Consider the following 15,798-nt stretch of genomic DNA (forward strand, 5'->3'; position numbering starts at 1 on the left):
ATTTAAAATTACTTTAATGGAATAAAAATGAATATATGGATTATTGTAATTCTTTTTCTCAGCTCTTAGAAAAAACACTACTGTGTTCAAAAATAGTATGATATTTTCAGGAATCTCCTCATCCCAAATTTAATATTTATCCCAGTAAATCGATTTGTATTTCAGATGTACAGAGAAGTGGGCAAACAATGTGGTTACTCTGCTGCTGCGTCCCTCTTGCTGGAGGATATGTTTGAGAAGAATGGAAATAGCACCAAGCTGCTGTGGGAGAGTCTATACGCTCTGCAGAGAAATTACTCCCACCCCAATCTTCTGGGAATTGTGGATGAAATTACAGAAAATGGTACGTTTTGTGTAAATACAGTGGTTGGTATAGGCATAGCAAACAACCAGTAAGGGTGTTAACTAGTATTCAGTCAAATTATCAAGAGGAACAATATGGAACATTAAAACATCAACCCAAAAATCTTTTTCAGTGTTATAGCTTTTTTCATCTGAAGCAGTTTAGATAGGAAGGATGATGTCAAAATAGATTCTTTCTTGCTGCAATATGCAGCACCAAAGTGGGACTGTTCGTGTTTAGGGAAGGGGGTTGTTGGGCTAAGAGAAACACAAAGAGCCAAAGGGGAAAGGCAACGTGATCACTAAAAGTGTACAAAGGATAGAGGAGCTACCTAAACAGTGATGAGAGAAAGGAGGAATCATGAAATAAATAAATGGATAGTTTTATTGATAAGTTTGTACAGATAAAGAAATTCCCAATTTATCACCTCTTGCCATCCCCTGCCCTAGTACTCACTCACTTCATGAAATGTTGCTATCTCACAGCTGGTACTACCATCTATGCCAATGTACTCAGACAATTGCTGGGGAAGGCCATAAAATTGCCAGGTACTCACAACATGTCTATACATTGAGATCAGGTGACCAGCTACTCACATCATTGGGCAACTGTATATATCAAATGCCCAGATGCCCTCACACTTGCCAGATATTTCATCAAAGACCAGCTACACACACTATAGCCAGGTAAGGTCATCAAATGCCCAGGTCACACAAATACCAAATACTACCACCAAATTCCCAGGTCGGCATGCCATTGGCAGGTGCTATCGTTAATGGACCAGGTACTCACATGCATTTCAAGGTATTGGAATTGGTACTGTAACTGGTAGTCCAGACCAAGGTAATGAGACAATGTTTAAGGATTGCTTTCACATGCTCCTCTATCCACACTATTTTATGGATACCTTTATACAGCGCTATCACAATCCAGAGGATTTCAAAGTGTTTTACAAAGTTCAAAGGGAGAAGATGAAAAAGAAGTTAAAACATTTTCAGAACAGAATAAAAAGATTAGGATAGATAAAGGATGACAGCGTTGGGGGTCTGGTCGGATTAGGTGGGGGTATTGCCAATGAAAGCACAGCTGCTCATATCATTGTGAAGTTAAAGCCCTTGAATGTACAGATAGACACACATTTGTCAGATGCTGCTATCAAAAGACCAAGCACTCACGCCATTCACATGGATTGTATTAAAATACCCATGTACTCACAATGAAGTCATCCATTGATATCAAATGGTAAGTTAGTCACACAGTTACCAATCACTGCCATTGAATGCTGAGGTACTTACAACATTTCCAGCTAGTGCTATCAAATTCCCAGTTATCTACAACATTGGAACTATGAGTTAGGTGGAAAGATGGAGGATTCACCTCCAGCTATGAGCTGGAATTAAATCTGCCGATTATCTGCCCGTTTTCAGCAGAATTACCGCAGCAATATTTCTGCCAAAAATGCCCCATTGAGTCCGACTCCAAACAAATGGGGATTTACACCACCACCGCCACTTGTAATCCATCGGTAATTGTAATTGCATTGGGCGGTATTCTGTCGAATTTACCACTGGAATACCACCCAACTCGTAATGAGGCCCAATGTGTTATTATATGCTAGTCTCACTAGCCATATATGTTTGAAACATAGGCAGTGCATTATGAAAAATGTGTAATCCCATTTTTAACAGAGCTATAATTTCCTGTAAAAAATATATATGTATATATACTTTCATAAATGCCACTTGTTCATATACTCATCATAAAGACAGTGGGGGTCAATCTGAGTTTGGAGGTAGCCATGGCGCTATTTGCGCCATGGCTGCCTCCAATACTGGGTCCGGCACCTGTCTGGTTCAATGGGGACTTACCGGTGCCTTCCGACCCTGGAGAGACCGGTAAGTCCCCATTGAACCAACCATTCCCCATTCCCATTTGAGCCCCCATAGGGCTCAATGGGAATGGGGAGGGCGCTAATAACGGGCTCGCGAAGAGCAGGCCCGTTATTAGCGCCCTGGTCCCTTAGCGGGACCCGTAAAGGACGTGTGGTCAGACCACACGTCCTTTACCCTGCTAAGGGACCTCGTAATTGGGCGGAAAGGGATTACCGGCACCGGTCTCCTTACCGGTGCCCTGTATCCCTTACCACCCACCTCGGAATGACCCCCAGTGTAGTGATTGGTGCATTTTGCCACACTTTCCACCTTACCTAGGCTACATTCGGTGCTGAGGGAAGTATGGGAAATACTTGACCAAAGGTTTATATGTTGTTGTACTAATCATCGCAGAATTACATTTGCTTGGCCACACCTCTGACAATGCCCCAGTGAATGCCTACTTTTCAATGTTCATTAGTAGTGTACCTGTGTGTTCCCTCTAAGCTGTGCGCATGTGCGCTTGCCCAGTTTCCCTCTGGGTGCCGCTCAGAAGAGTTTTAGGGGCACATACAGACATTTCCCACCTTCTCAAGAATTAAAATAAGGCACAAGCCACATTAACTGACATTTGCTTACTTTTTATTATAGCTAAATTATACTAAGAAGTCTTTGTATTCTAGTGTTGCCTATTTACATTATCTACTATGCAAGCATGTCCTTGAAACCCTCCAATATGAACGCCTTTCTCCAAAAGAGCTAAGATATGCCTGCACACATTAACCGAATAACATTCCCTCCCCACCCATGACTCTTATACTTGACTCTGCCACGCTTTTATGTTAGGACTAACTTTAATCCAATAGACACATTTAGCTATTTCCTGGCAGCCATGGTTCTTCCTTCTGGTGGCTCTATGAAAGGTTACCTGACTTGTACCTACATCCACTTGTTTAATGTTTTTTGTAATATGACTACCATGCAAGCATCAGAATTTCTGTTAGTCATGGTCCCTTAGCAAATATGTCATCCATATTGTAGCCCAACTGTCAGCTGACATATTGGATACTGACTGTAGACTACTTTAATGTATAATCTTATCCCATGCTTCCTATTCTTTGTACGCATATCACACGTGCACTTTGAAATGGTACGCTTACAAGTTAATGCATTATAATACTCAAATACATATTGAATTCAGACAAATGCCATACTCGGCCTCACCTACTTTAGCATTGCTAACATTACCCTATGAGTGGAGAACAAGATTGCAATAACATTTACTTGGGCTGCAAGGGACATTGGTTATGGAATATGCCTAGCACTGCTTACATATAGCACTAGGGCAACAGATATACAGAGAGCTACAATGCTTTTCACATAATCTGCATCATTTCCAGGTTTTTGGGAGTGTCATTGGGCATAATACTTAACAAAGACTGTGGTAACTCTCTGCTATACAAAAATGGTTTCCCTGAGCAATTGTATAATCCTACCAGACAATATTAGTGTGGGGGATGTTGCAAACAATCTTGTTTCACTGCAAAGTACTTATGTGTATGTAGATTCATGACATGTTCTTGAACTGCCCATAATAATACGTGACTCTTTAAATATGTTTTGCTTGCAAAGTATTGTTGGTGTGCAAATATCCCCTTGAGTGTTGTGCTTTACTTCTGCTATTCCTCGATTTTTACAGAGCCCTGTCAACTAGTATTGGAGGCTAACACAGGAACAGGGGGGGAGTGTCCATGGAGGGTTGTGGAGAAAGGCACAGGGTTACACTTATTGTGGTGAAGGAAGAGCAAATCATCAACATTTAAAAGCCAAAGTCAGACATTTTGGCAGTACACTACAGAGAAGGAAATGTGCTGTTTGTTTGCATTAAAGGATAGGAAACTCTAGTAACAGTATAGGAAACTGCACCTTCTGCTTCTCTGTATTTCTAGCTGCTGAGGACTGTTCAATGTAATCATATGTCCTGTGTTTAGTCCCTTTAGCATCCCAAATTCTCTTTTTTAACCGATGACAGTGAACTACAGCAGAAGGGGTTGAGTTACAGGAGAAGGCACTCCATTTGTTGTACTTCTGAGTATTGCTGCTATTAACTTAAAAGGCAAATGTAGGTGATCTTCTTGAAAGGGGCCCCATAAGAACGCTCAGTGATGCTCTTGTTGAATTTCATCTAGGCTAGGGTGTGGTGAGGTACGGTGGGTAAAACAACTATATGCGGTTTTGTGTCCAATCATTTCACATCCTATATCAGGGCTGCAAGCACAGCTCTGATGGGATTTTACTCCCTACTTGGAATCAAATGATTTTCCAGGGAGTAACAGTAATTTGCTTTGCTAATATGACTTCTTAATGCTTATTAGAAGATGTTATTTCCCCTTAAATGTCCTCTTGAGATCGGGCAGTAATATTATTAGAACTTCGTCCTATGCCCCTGCTCTGCTAGTAACCGACTTAAAAATATCAGCGGAACTTCATGGGTAAAAGCAGCAGCAGTCCCCTATATGTTTGTTGTTTCCCATTTTTTGTTGAGCATATTTTTATTGCATATTTTTTAGGCACATTTTCTTATTTTAGGGAGTATAAATGGGTAGTGTGTTTGCCTTTATAGCTGCAATGCTGGTTTTGGGTAAGCATTGTCACTGCTCTGTTCACAGGGCAATATATTGTTGATGATAAGCAGTGCCACAGGAATTCTGATTATCATACTGTGTGGTGAAGTTATTTTGAAACAATTATCCTCTGGGTACACTCTATGGGAGGCATATTCTCCTGACCCCTGAATTACTTAATTCAAGTGCACTATTATTGGCATGTTTTCTGGCACACTCCTTTTAGATGCCATTATTCTACTTGGTAAATAAAATAATGTACCGTGTCTACATTTTTGCCAGCCACATCATGATAAGCAATATTAGTTTTTTTGTAATAGACAAGTGCATTTTCTCCAATGGCATAAAACACGGTCTGCATTGTCTCTGAGGGTAAATTCCTTTCTAAACTCTCTTCAGGGAAGATAGCTCACTGACTAATGTGAACATTCACAAGGTGTCATCACTTCTGCCCAGGGTGCGCCCTCTCTCATGAGGCTAGGGAGGTGCAGTCACTATCCAATAGTCCCTCTAGGGGTGATTTAGTGTGGGAGGGACTCCCCCTCTGGGGACAAGGACGATCAACTGGGGTACAGCTCATTGAATGTTGTCATCCCACAACATTCCCTAGCCCTTCCGTCTGTTCAGAATCACTTCCTTGAAAGCAAACCTATGTATTATTGTAACATAGGAGATAAAGCCAAAAGTACTAGGACGAGGTGGCATGAAGAGTAAGCCGTTAACAGAGACAAAGGAGATTTACAATCCGCCTGAGCAGAACTGGATACAAAGTATAAAAATGGACAATCAAATGAGTCAAACCCAGCTGTGTCAAGCGCGGCTCTGTCAAACCCTACCGTGTCTGGCAGCAGAGGTGGAGGCGAGCCAGTACGAGAGAGCCAGGCGCAGCCGAAAGACTGGAGGGAAGAGGACGCCAGTGAAGTGCTGTGGAAGTCCTCCACGGATTCTGCAGGAGTGAACCCAGACCGAAGACTGAGCAGAGCCGTGGAACAGACTCAGAAGTTCTGTGTAGCAGACGTATAAAAGGCAGTGTACCAGAAGAGCTGGAGAGAAGACCTGCGGTCCCAGGAAGTCACAATGACATAGCGCAATCCCAGAAAAGGTAACGGGAGGTATGGGAGACCTGTAGGGGATGCAAGGGTTGAAGGGAGGCTGGTTCATGAAGCTCTCGCTCACCTCAGTAGTGGGAACGCCGCTACAGGGTATAACCAAAGAAGGATCTGGGACAGAAAAGCCAATATTGAGAACATAAGAGGAAATCTTCCCCATCACAGTGGGAAAGAGAAAACCACTAACCACCAGAGAAGGGTCTGGGACCCCAAAACAGAAACTGAGAGCATTAGAGGACATCTTCCTTGTTACGGTGGGAAATAAAATGCCACTAACCACCTGAGAAGGGTCTGGGACCCGAAAGTAGAAACTGATAGCATTAGAGGAAATCTTCCTCGTCCCAGTGGGAAAGAGAAAACCAAAAACCACCAGAGAAGGGTCTGGGACCTGGAAGTTGATACTGAGAGTATTAGAGGACATCTTCCTCGTCACAGTGGTAAAGCGAGGACGACTGACCACCAAAGAAGGTAATGGTACGTCAAGCAATACCAGGAGAAGGGAGTCATTTTCCTGTTACTGAACCAGGAGTTGTGACAAAGAAGCCAGGGCAAGGGAGTCATTTGCCCTGGCCGTGTTGTGAACTGTGCCAAGCAATACCAGGAGAAGGGATGCATTCTCTTGGTCCTGAACTGAGACTTGTGCCGGAAACACCAGGAGAAGGGATCCATTCTCCTGGACTTGAAAGTATATGAAGCCAGTATAGGAACCTGCACGCCTGGGGAATGAGTAATTCCCCCGGTTGGTTTTGTTGCAAGAGAAAATTCTTTTGAACACTATCCAAGGAGAGGGAGAAGGGGGGCATTCTCCAGGAGAAGGAGCTTTCTGTTAGTTTATCCTTTAGTTGTAGTGTGAGGCATAGAAGTAGGGTTTCACACAAGATGGTGGAGATTAATTTAACGAAAATTCTGACAGACCATTTAGTATTATTTTTAAGGTAGGGAAACCCCTCTTAGAAGACAGGGATAGTGAGGACCTTTTCCTTATGCACACATAAAAGTCTATACCCACCACCATGCCACCTTTGTGTCAGCTTCCTTCTTAGACACCCTCACACTATGCATGTTCACAAAAAGACCTACCTCCTTAGTTACTTGCATGAATGGAAATTAATGTGCGCACAAAAGCAAACCATTTCCGCACTTAGAGAAAAATAATTAGAGGAAACGTTGCAGGCTGTGAACAAGTTAAAGTCCTCACAGCAGCCCCCTCAATACTATAATGTGGTGTTCCTCTGGGATCCTCAGTTACAGCCTGACTTCTTAGAGCCTACATGCACCCACTTTCTGTTATACTCCATGCAGATGACATCCAATTAATTTGATGTTAAGCTCAAAAATGGGTATGACGTTGTTACAAAGACAATCATTTTTTAATGTGTTTTTACCGTAACATTTTCGTTCACCACATATTGCAATCCTTAAAATCGAAGAAAATGACACTCAAAACACTATGCACCACACATCGAAGCTACTGGAAAACAGCCATCCAAAATAGCTCACCAAACATGTCGTGATCTGTAAAACAGGAAGAAACCTCAGGTCTTCATCTGCTAAAAAAACGGACAACTGTCCACCTAGTGAAAAGAAGCTTGAGCAGCGCCTCCCTGATAACTCAAGTTCCGTTGCTTTGGAACAAAATCTCACCAGAATTAAAATGAGAGAAAAATCGCAAAACTTTGGAAGTTTAATTACAAAGGAATTACTAAATGAATTCTTGTACGGAAAAACTTTACCACTTCAGGCACCCAGGAAAGGGCCAATGAGGCCCCTCGTGGACTGCCAATTAGCTCTCTAACTAATGTTCACCTGATTTAGAGGTCCCTGATTTAGATGACCCTACGTTCAAACCACGTTCAAAACACTTGTCATTGTAATTTTTTTTTTTTAACGTGGTGTTGACCACTGACACCGTACATGTAAATATTATGTCACCTTTCATTCCTGGAAGCGCCCTCAAGTGAGTAACTTTACAAGTTTTGAAAAAGCACAACTATATGTCCCAAAATGAAAAACGCTCTTGACTGAAAAGCTAGTGCCGGGTAGAGGTGTCACATGTGTGTCAAGGGACATCACTGCATGTGGATTTGTGTTTGTTTGTGTCCCTCAATGGCCTCCTCACGATTTCCACATTACTATTCTGCTCCCAAGAGGCAAATTCTGATTCTGCTGCCCTTAATTTTAAATTGGCAGGGGTGGATTCTCCCCTGTCTTTGCCCACCTGATTATAGAAGCTACCAAAATATAATGCAGGGTCCTCTTTAGCAGAGGTGAACTGCAAATGCGATGAAGGATATTGTAGGGTCAATGATGCAGCTTCCCAGCAAACTTTCAGTAATCTGGCTAGGCCACCATTTGGACATCCTCTCGCCTTTTTAGAAGCATTGGCCTGGAAGGTAGTGAACCATCCAGACCTGGGTGTGACGTAGCCCATGTTTCCCAAGGCCTTGTGTGAATGGCCTTAAATTCTATCACTGGCTTAATGAGTGGGGCTTAAGATCCATCAAGGGCCGCCATGAGAATGATATGCCAGGGAAGCACACATTTGCAAATAGTATAGGTAAATCAGATTATCTGTGCATTGCATCCCTCGAGAACCCACAGACATGCAATGTGTTTTAAACTGAATTTATTTTCAACTGGGGATGTCTTGGGAGCAAGGAAAAATATCCCAAGGAATTTACACTGTTTTAGATATTGTGCCAAAGATGTCAAAACATTGTTCCACCTTGTAATTGTGTGCTGTGCTCTTCAAGTGCAGCATCTTGAAACCTTTGCTCGATTTGATGTTAATGAGTCTTTTCTAAATCCTGAAATGCTTTGGATAAGGATTTTAAATAGCAATTCAAATTCATTATATATTGCACTTTTAACATTTTTGGAATTGATTTTAAATTGAGCGATTACATTTCTATTTGTGTATTTGTATTTGTAATAATGAATTGCTGATTTTATTGCAAAGTTGTTCTATGTAAACCATAAGCAATTAAATAAATAATAGTATCTCATTAAGGCTCTGGAAAAGGATGAAGGAATTCTATGTACTGACGTAACTTAACTGATCACTATCCATTGTTTCTAAAATTTGGGGTCTGTAAAGGCATTTCGGAGGGGGCAATGGGGGTCATTACGACCCTGCTGGTAGGGAGTTAACGAGGCCAGTAGAGCTGCCGGCCCCATTAACCCCCTACCGCCTCATTACGAGGTCTCCTCGCAGGGTTTTACCAGGCGTCCTTAGCGGGTCCCGCGAGCAGACCAGCACGCTAACAACGGGCCCGTCATTAACGGGCCCGTTGATAGCATGCTCCCCATTCCCATTGAGCCCTATGGGGGCTCGAATGGGAATGGGGATGGGTTCCTGGAATGGGGAAATACTGGCCCCCCCAAGGTCAGAATGCCCGGTATTTCCCCATTCCAGGAACCCAGACCCGGTACCCGGAATGGGGGTAGCCATGCTGCAAATAGCGGCATGACTACCTCCAGGGTGTAATGACTCCCAATGTTTCCAATGCTAAATAATATGGTTTCTGGTAACAGAAAAATAATTAGATGGGATACTAGTATCAGCAGAACAATACAACCGTTGATCATACACGAAAATAGTAACCGATTAACTGCCATACTAGCCAAGGGGTGCACCGCAGAAAGGGTCTTAGACCACTAACAGAATTTAACACCGAAAATCACTGCTAACTTTGTCACAGAAAGAACGGAGTACAAGGAACCAAAGGCAGTCAATTGGTTCAATGATGAATGCAAGGACGCCAAAGCAGTACTAATGAAGGCCCTAAGAGAATCCCCATCAGATAAACAACAGGTGATACTGGCACGATCAACCTACAAAACAGCGATTATAGCTAGAAAAATGGAGCTTGATGATAAAGCATGGGATGACCTGATGTCAGCAGCCTCTTTTTCAAATTCGAGTTTTTGGGAAATGGTAACCTAAGGCCCAAAACATTGCTCTCAGTGCGACTTAATAATGGTGAAGGTACAAGATAAGGGCTGAGTAGATAATGTCACCGCATTATATGCAAAATCTCCTGAGATTATCATCATGGAGGAGCTGTTTGGGACTACTGGAGAAGATCCAACATCATGGTCACGCTGTAGGCGCTTTCACCATAACCAAGTCCTATCTGCCAGGGGGAAGAGGCCGGGCCCGGACGGTCTCCCCTCTGAAGTTTTGCCCTCCTTCAAAATGTTTTGGGCCCCTGTTTTAACAACAATTTTCTATAATATGTTGGTGGTGCACTTCTTCTCTGCATCCTGGAGGAAGGCTAAAAAAGGTCCCAGAGACCTCCCGGATGCCTATAGACCAATTTCTTTGCTGGATTCCCAGTTCAAGCTATTTGGAAGGGTTGTTTTGCAGCACCTTCAAAAATGGGTTGAAGGGCAAAACATTCTAGTCAACAACCAGATGGGGTTCTGTCAGGGTGTGGGAACTAAGGAACAGGCCCTGAACCTCTTCCTGATTTCTGCAAATTCCTGATGTCTGAACAGAGAACCAATATACATGACTTTCATGGATCTGAGCATTGTGTTTGATAAGGTAAATAGGGTGAAACTTTGGCAGTGTCTCAGATCCATGAATTGGCCGACAGACCTTGTCAACATTCTCTTAAGCCTACATACAGGCAACATGGCATGTTTTCGAATGGGAAATAAAGGACACTGCACTCCCTTGTTCCCTGTGGAGGCAGGAGTCTGACAGGGGTGTGTTCCTGCCCTCTTACCTTTCTTATTGTACACAAATGGCCTGACAAACAATTTATTGAGAAGTAATGCTGATGTCCCACACTTTGCTACACAATATATTCCAGTACTAGCATATGTGGACGACACTGCATTACTGGCAAGGACCCCCGTGCATTACAGATCCTATCGGAAGTCTACACCACGTACAAGAATGGCCTCGATCTGCAGATAAATGGTTCTAAATCAGCACTTTAATCTGTCACCCAACGGGCAAGACTCCCAAGTTAAAAAATCAGCACATCTTGGTTAATGGCAAACGTCTCCCTTACACTAAAGCGTATGACTACCTGGGCATCACATTTACTACACAATGAGCCTTATTACGAATGTGGCCGTAAGGCAACAAAGGCGCTGGTAGTGCTACCGGTGCTGTTACCATACCGCCACATTACAAGTTCTGCTTGCGGTTGCCGATCTGCACGCCTGGTCAGACCAGGCGTGCAGAGTGTCACCTGCAAGCAGAACTCGTGATTGCACCGGTGCAACCATGCTCCCCACCCCCATTCTGCCCTATGTGGCAGAATGGGGATCGGGAGCCCGGCCATACCGGCACCCGCGAATGGGCAATTACCGGCCCATTCAACTCGTAATGGGCCGGTAATGGCCCATTCGCGGGTGCCGGTAGCGAGTTTGGCGGTAGCCGTGCCCTTATTAAGGGCACGGTTACCGCCAAACTCGTAATGAGGCCCAATGCATTGGCAAAGCTCATGTATCAAAACGGGCATCTAGCAGGCAATAGGGGGCATAAAAAGATCTCTAACCTCTGTGAGGCACAACCAATCCCAGTGATACTGAGGATTTATAATGCCAAATCTAAGGCAGTAGCTTTATATCGTGCCAGTGTGTGGGGCTTTCGCAAAACCTGTCCCCTATCAGTAGTGGACATTTTTTTTAAACACATATTGGGTTTGCTGCGTTCAGCATCAAATTACGCAGCTATCCCCAATTGAATACATGCTGAGATTAGAACCAATACAGCTATGGTTTAGGGTTTGGACAAATGACAAAGCAGTACTGACCAAGGATATTATCTCCTCTATGGTGGGCAGTGAAAATAACAAGATACCTTGGATGTCTTCTTAAGAGGGCTCTGCAGGAGGCAAACTGCAAACTTCTATTCTTAGATGTGACCATTACTAAAGCTATGACGGACTCATGCATCTCTGCAATCCGACTGAGATATACATTGGATACAGAGCGATCAGAATTAGCTAAACAAGCTACTTAACATGGTATACGGCAAGAAAAGATTGCTTTCTTATGACGCAAGCCCGATTTAATACCATTAATACCATTTTATTAATGGCATCACTGTGAAGTGGGTGAGGCAACTAAACCCACTTGTCCAATTTGCATGGCTGGTATTGAGGAGCTGTTACATCGTATCCTCTTCTGCACAGCATATAGTGCACGTCGCCGGCACTTGATTCCTGTCCTTAAACCAATGGCATTTAAGCAATGCAGACTAGCCTTGCTTTACTTATTAAAAGCCAGTATACACCTTCTAGCTTGGCCTTTACCTAGGTATCTTAAAGCATCCTTGAATATTAGATCAAAATTGGTAAAATTGGAATGAATATTGAGGACTTGCTGGAATTTCAGATAATGTATGTCCCCAAATGAGAGCTATAGATTGCCTGGGATTTTGAAAATGTATTTTTTATCTTATTGGTTGCCCTGTGGTTTTATGGGGACGAGGCAACAACTGGACATAGGCCCTCATTCCGAGTTTGGTGGTAGTCATGGCGCTATTTGCGCCATGACTGCCACCAATAACGGGACCGTGTCCGGTTTGGTGCAGTGGGGATTTACCGGTCTAGTCCGACCTTGGTGGGACCGGTAAGTCCCCATTGCACAAACCATTCCACATTCCCATTTGAGCCCCCATAGGGCTCAATGGGAATGGGGAGGGGGCAAATGACGGGATCGCAAATGTCAAGCCCGTTATTTGCGCTCTGGTCCCTTAAAGAGTCCCGTCACAACAGCTGGTCAGAGCAGCCGTTAATGGAGGGACTGTTACGCTCACCTGGTATCCACAGGGACACCACACAGCTGGGTTACTCGCTGGTACACTTTCTCAGCTTTGCCCTGATGTGGTCTGTGGGGAGGGTCCCCCTGAAAATACAGGAGGACTGTGTTCAAGACTGACTGGGGTAAGTATCCTCCCTCCACCCCGTATGCTTTAAGTCCCTCTGGTGCCCTCTCCTCACCTTGTGGTAGAATTAGGCATGCTCTCCGTCCTGCCTTCTTTGCAGGGGCGCGTTGTCTTTCATGGGCGAGTGCGGTCCAGTTACTTCACTGACGCCGGCCTGTTTGATATTGTTCAGGTAGGTCTTATTGCTGTTCTTTAGTTTTGTTGCTATATTGCATGCCTTTCTTTGTTTAAAATGTCTCTTTCTTCTCCCTTAGGTATGCAGAGCTTCAGCGCGGTGAACTGGCTTGGTTGAGCCCCGCTGGTAAATGATGGCGCATTAAGAGCACTATGTTGCGGTAAGTAAGCGCTATGCGCAGCGCTGTGAAGTCTTGCCTTTGCTAACCTGTGTTTTCCTTCCTTGTAGGTCTCGGTGTTTTTCAGCATGAGTGGAATGTCCAGAGTGGTGCCAGCCGAGAGGCGACCAGCCAGGTAAGCCTTTTGAGCAGTTCGTAATTTGTAAATGTCTCTACAGCTTTCTTTAATGTTGCCTCTATCTTCCTCTTTCAGGTTCTGTCCGGGAGGCGTGCAGATTTGAGGAAGCTGTTCTCAGTAGCTGCAAGTGTTTAAAGATGAAGACTGCAGGTAAGAGGCTGCTGCTAATGATGTTCCTTTTGTCTCCTTGCAGGTTCTGCTTCTCCGAGGTTCGAGGGAATAGCTGGACACGGTGAGCGTCACGTTGCAAGCTGCAAAGTAACACGAAGCATGTTCTGTAGTCAGGGTGTGGTTTATATAGCCCAGGTAAAGTAGTACCAGGGAAAGTAGTTCCAGGCCTGCCACACCCAAAACACTAGACCGCATAGCTTGGTTCTTAGGAACCAAGCTATGTGGATGCCTCCATGTTGGCTGACAATACAATAAAGTAGTTCCCAAGCACATTGTTGTTCATGGTGTATGAGCCTGGCGCCATAGGCAACAGGACTGGCCCCATGAAGGCTTTTGAAGAGGATGCCAGGCTCTAGAGGCCCGAGTCCTGACTTCACCTGGCCAATGGGTTTGCCAGAGGGGGTTTTGGGTGAAGGTCGTGACAGGGACCCGCTAAGGGACCTCGTTGTAGGGCGGTAAGGGATTACCGGCACCGGTATCCCTTACCGCCCAGCTTCGAATGAGGCCCATAGAATTTTAAATTGTGCTAAATGAGGTAAAATTTACACGGAATGTTTAAATTGTATTTTATGAAAGTGTTGTGGGGCAGGCTTTTAGTATTTCATCATACATATATCAGGCTAGTTTCTAATAGATGTTTGTATATTTGGATCACAGATAGTGGATTGTTAACTCACATTTTATTTCAATTTTATTGTTGATCTTGTCAATGTAAATTGTGATGAGTTTATGTCTCACACACACACACGCACGCGCACACATGCACGCGCACACACACACACACACACACACACACACACACACACACACATACACCCGCCCCCCCCTTACCAACACCCCGGTTCACAATGGACCATGAACCAGGTAAAATATTTATTTATTTTTAAATTCCAATGAAAATCACACAAATTTAATATAGGGCCGCAATCACCAGTGAGGTGATAATTACATTGTAAAATGATAGAACACGCTTAGTTTGAACTTTTAACATTAGATATACAATGCACAATTTAGTAAAGGCAAGATTTCTTTTTGGGAGGTGTTTTCTGATAGCACCACAGTTAGTATTTCCCCCTGCAATGCTCCCTCAAACCCCCATTAACCGAATTTTGTTTGGGTATCAAGGAGTAGCAAGGAGTCAAGTATACTAGGCAACAAACAGAATGCAAATCCGACCTTCCCCCTCTAAATGGGAGGCAAAATCGGATTGAAAACCTTTGAAAATTGAGCAAAATAGCACTCTCAACTACCAATACTTGTTTTACATGTGCTGTAAATGAATGAGGTAAAAATGATTATAGCAGTATCAAAGATGTAAGAACACAATTAAACTACAAGTCAATGTACTAACAACAGGCAATAAAGACGTAAAAGGCAGACTGACTACCCCTCTCTCAAGGTCTGGCAACACAACAGGAACAGGTGCTGCAAAGCTGGCATATAAATCTACAGCTATTGTCTTTTAAGAGAGACAGTTGGTATACAGAAGCCGTAATACAAATATCAATAAATCTCTTTAATAGTTCAAAGTAAAATTTCATAGAAAAATATACACTTAATAATGACCATTGTTGCAGCGTTCCTGTCCTGACTGGTCCCTTGTTCCTGGTTCCTAGTTTTTGTTCCCAGTTTCTAACACTACGTGTTCAAGTGTCGAAGGAAGCAAGTCCCTCTTGAAATTTGCCCATGAAATAAGATGGAGATAAAGAGATTTGAAGCTCCACCCACTTGTGAAAAGGGCTATAGACTAGGGTAATACAGAAAATACCCTCCATTTCATTATTTCTTCTCCGTGGTCCACAACTACGTTCTCGGCCACAGATTTGGCTTTTCATATGGAAGCAGGGTGAAGACGTTAAGCTCTTACTAAATCATGATTGTCCTGAAGATGGCCCAACACTGACTATTTAGACCACCGTAGACAACGATGGGACTATGGAAAAGGGGCCGAAACATATGTCGACCTACAGAAAATCCAATTGTGTGTTTTCCAATTGTCATACATATTAATAATAATTAATATGCGTTAAGAAATTGTCAATTGCCTAACCCGGATGTCACAGAAGGAGCGAATTGGTATGAATGGAATGAGTGAGATATGATAAAGCCTATTAAGTGTATATTTTTCTATGAAATTTTACTTTGAACTATTAAAGAGATTTATTGATATTTGTATTACGGCTTCTTTATACCAACTGTCTCTATTAAAAGACAATAGCTGTAGATTTATATGCCAGCTTTGCAGCACCTGTTCCTGTTGTGTTGCCAGACCTTGAGAGAGGGGTAGTCAGTCTGCCTT

At 43.4% G+C, this 15,798-nt stretch overlaps 1 protein-coding gene across 1 annotated transcript in view; it reads left to right on the plus strand.

Moving 5' to 3' along the window:
* Positions 1–15,798, plus strand: part of LOC138448430 (NACHT, LRR and PYD domains-containing protein 12-like) — a 434,278-nt gene that overhangs the window by 186,093 nt on the left and 232,387 nt on the right. Inside the window, exon 4 of the mRNA XM_069604690.1 lies at positions 166–343. Within this exon, the coding sequence (XP_069460791.1) occupies positions 166–343 (178 nt within the window). The remainder of the gene's footprint in view (positions 1–165; positions 344–15,798) is intronic.

Source organism: Ambystoma mexicanum, chromosome 1p, assembly GCF_040938575.1.
Source record: "Ambystoma mexicanum isolate Mex_15411 chromosome 1p, UKY_AmexF1_1, whole genome shotgun sequence".
In the NCBI taxonomy this organism is placed as follows: Eukaryota; Metazoa; Chordata; class Amphibia; order Caudata; family Ambystomatidae; genus Ambystoma; species Ambystoma mexicanum.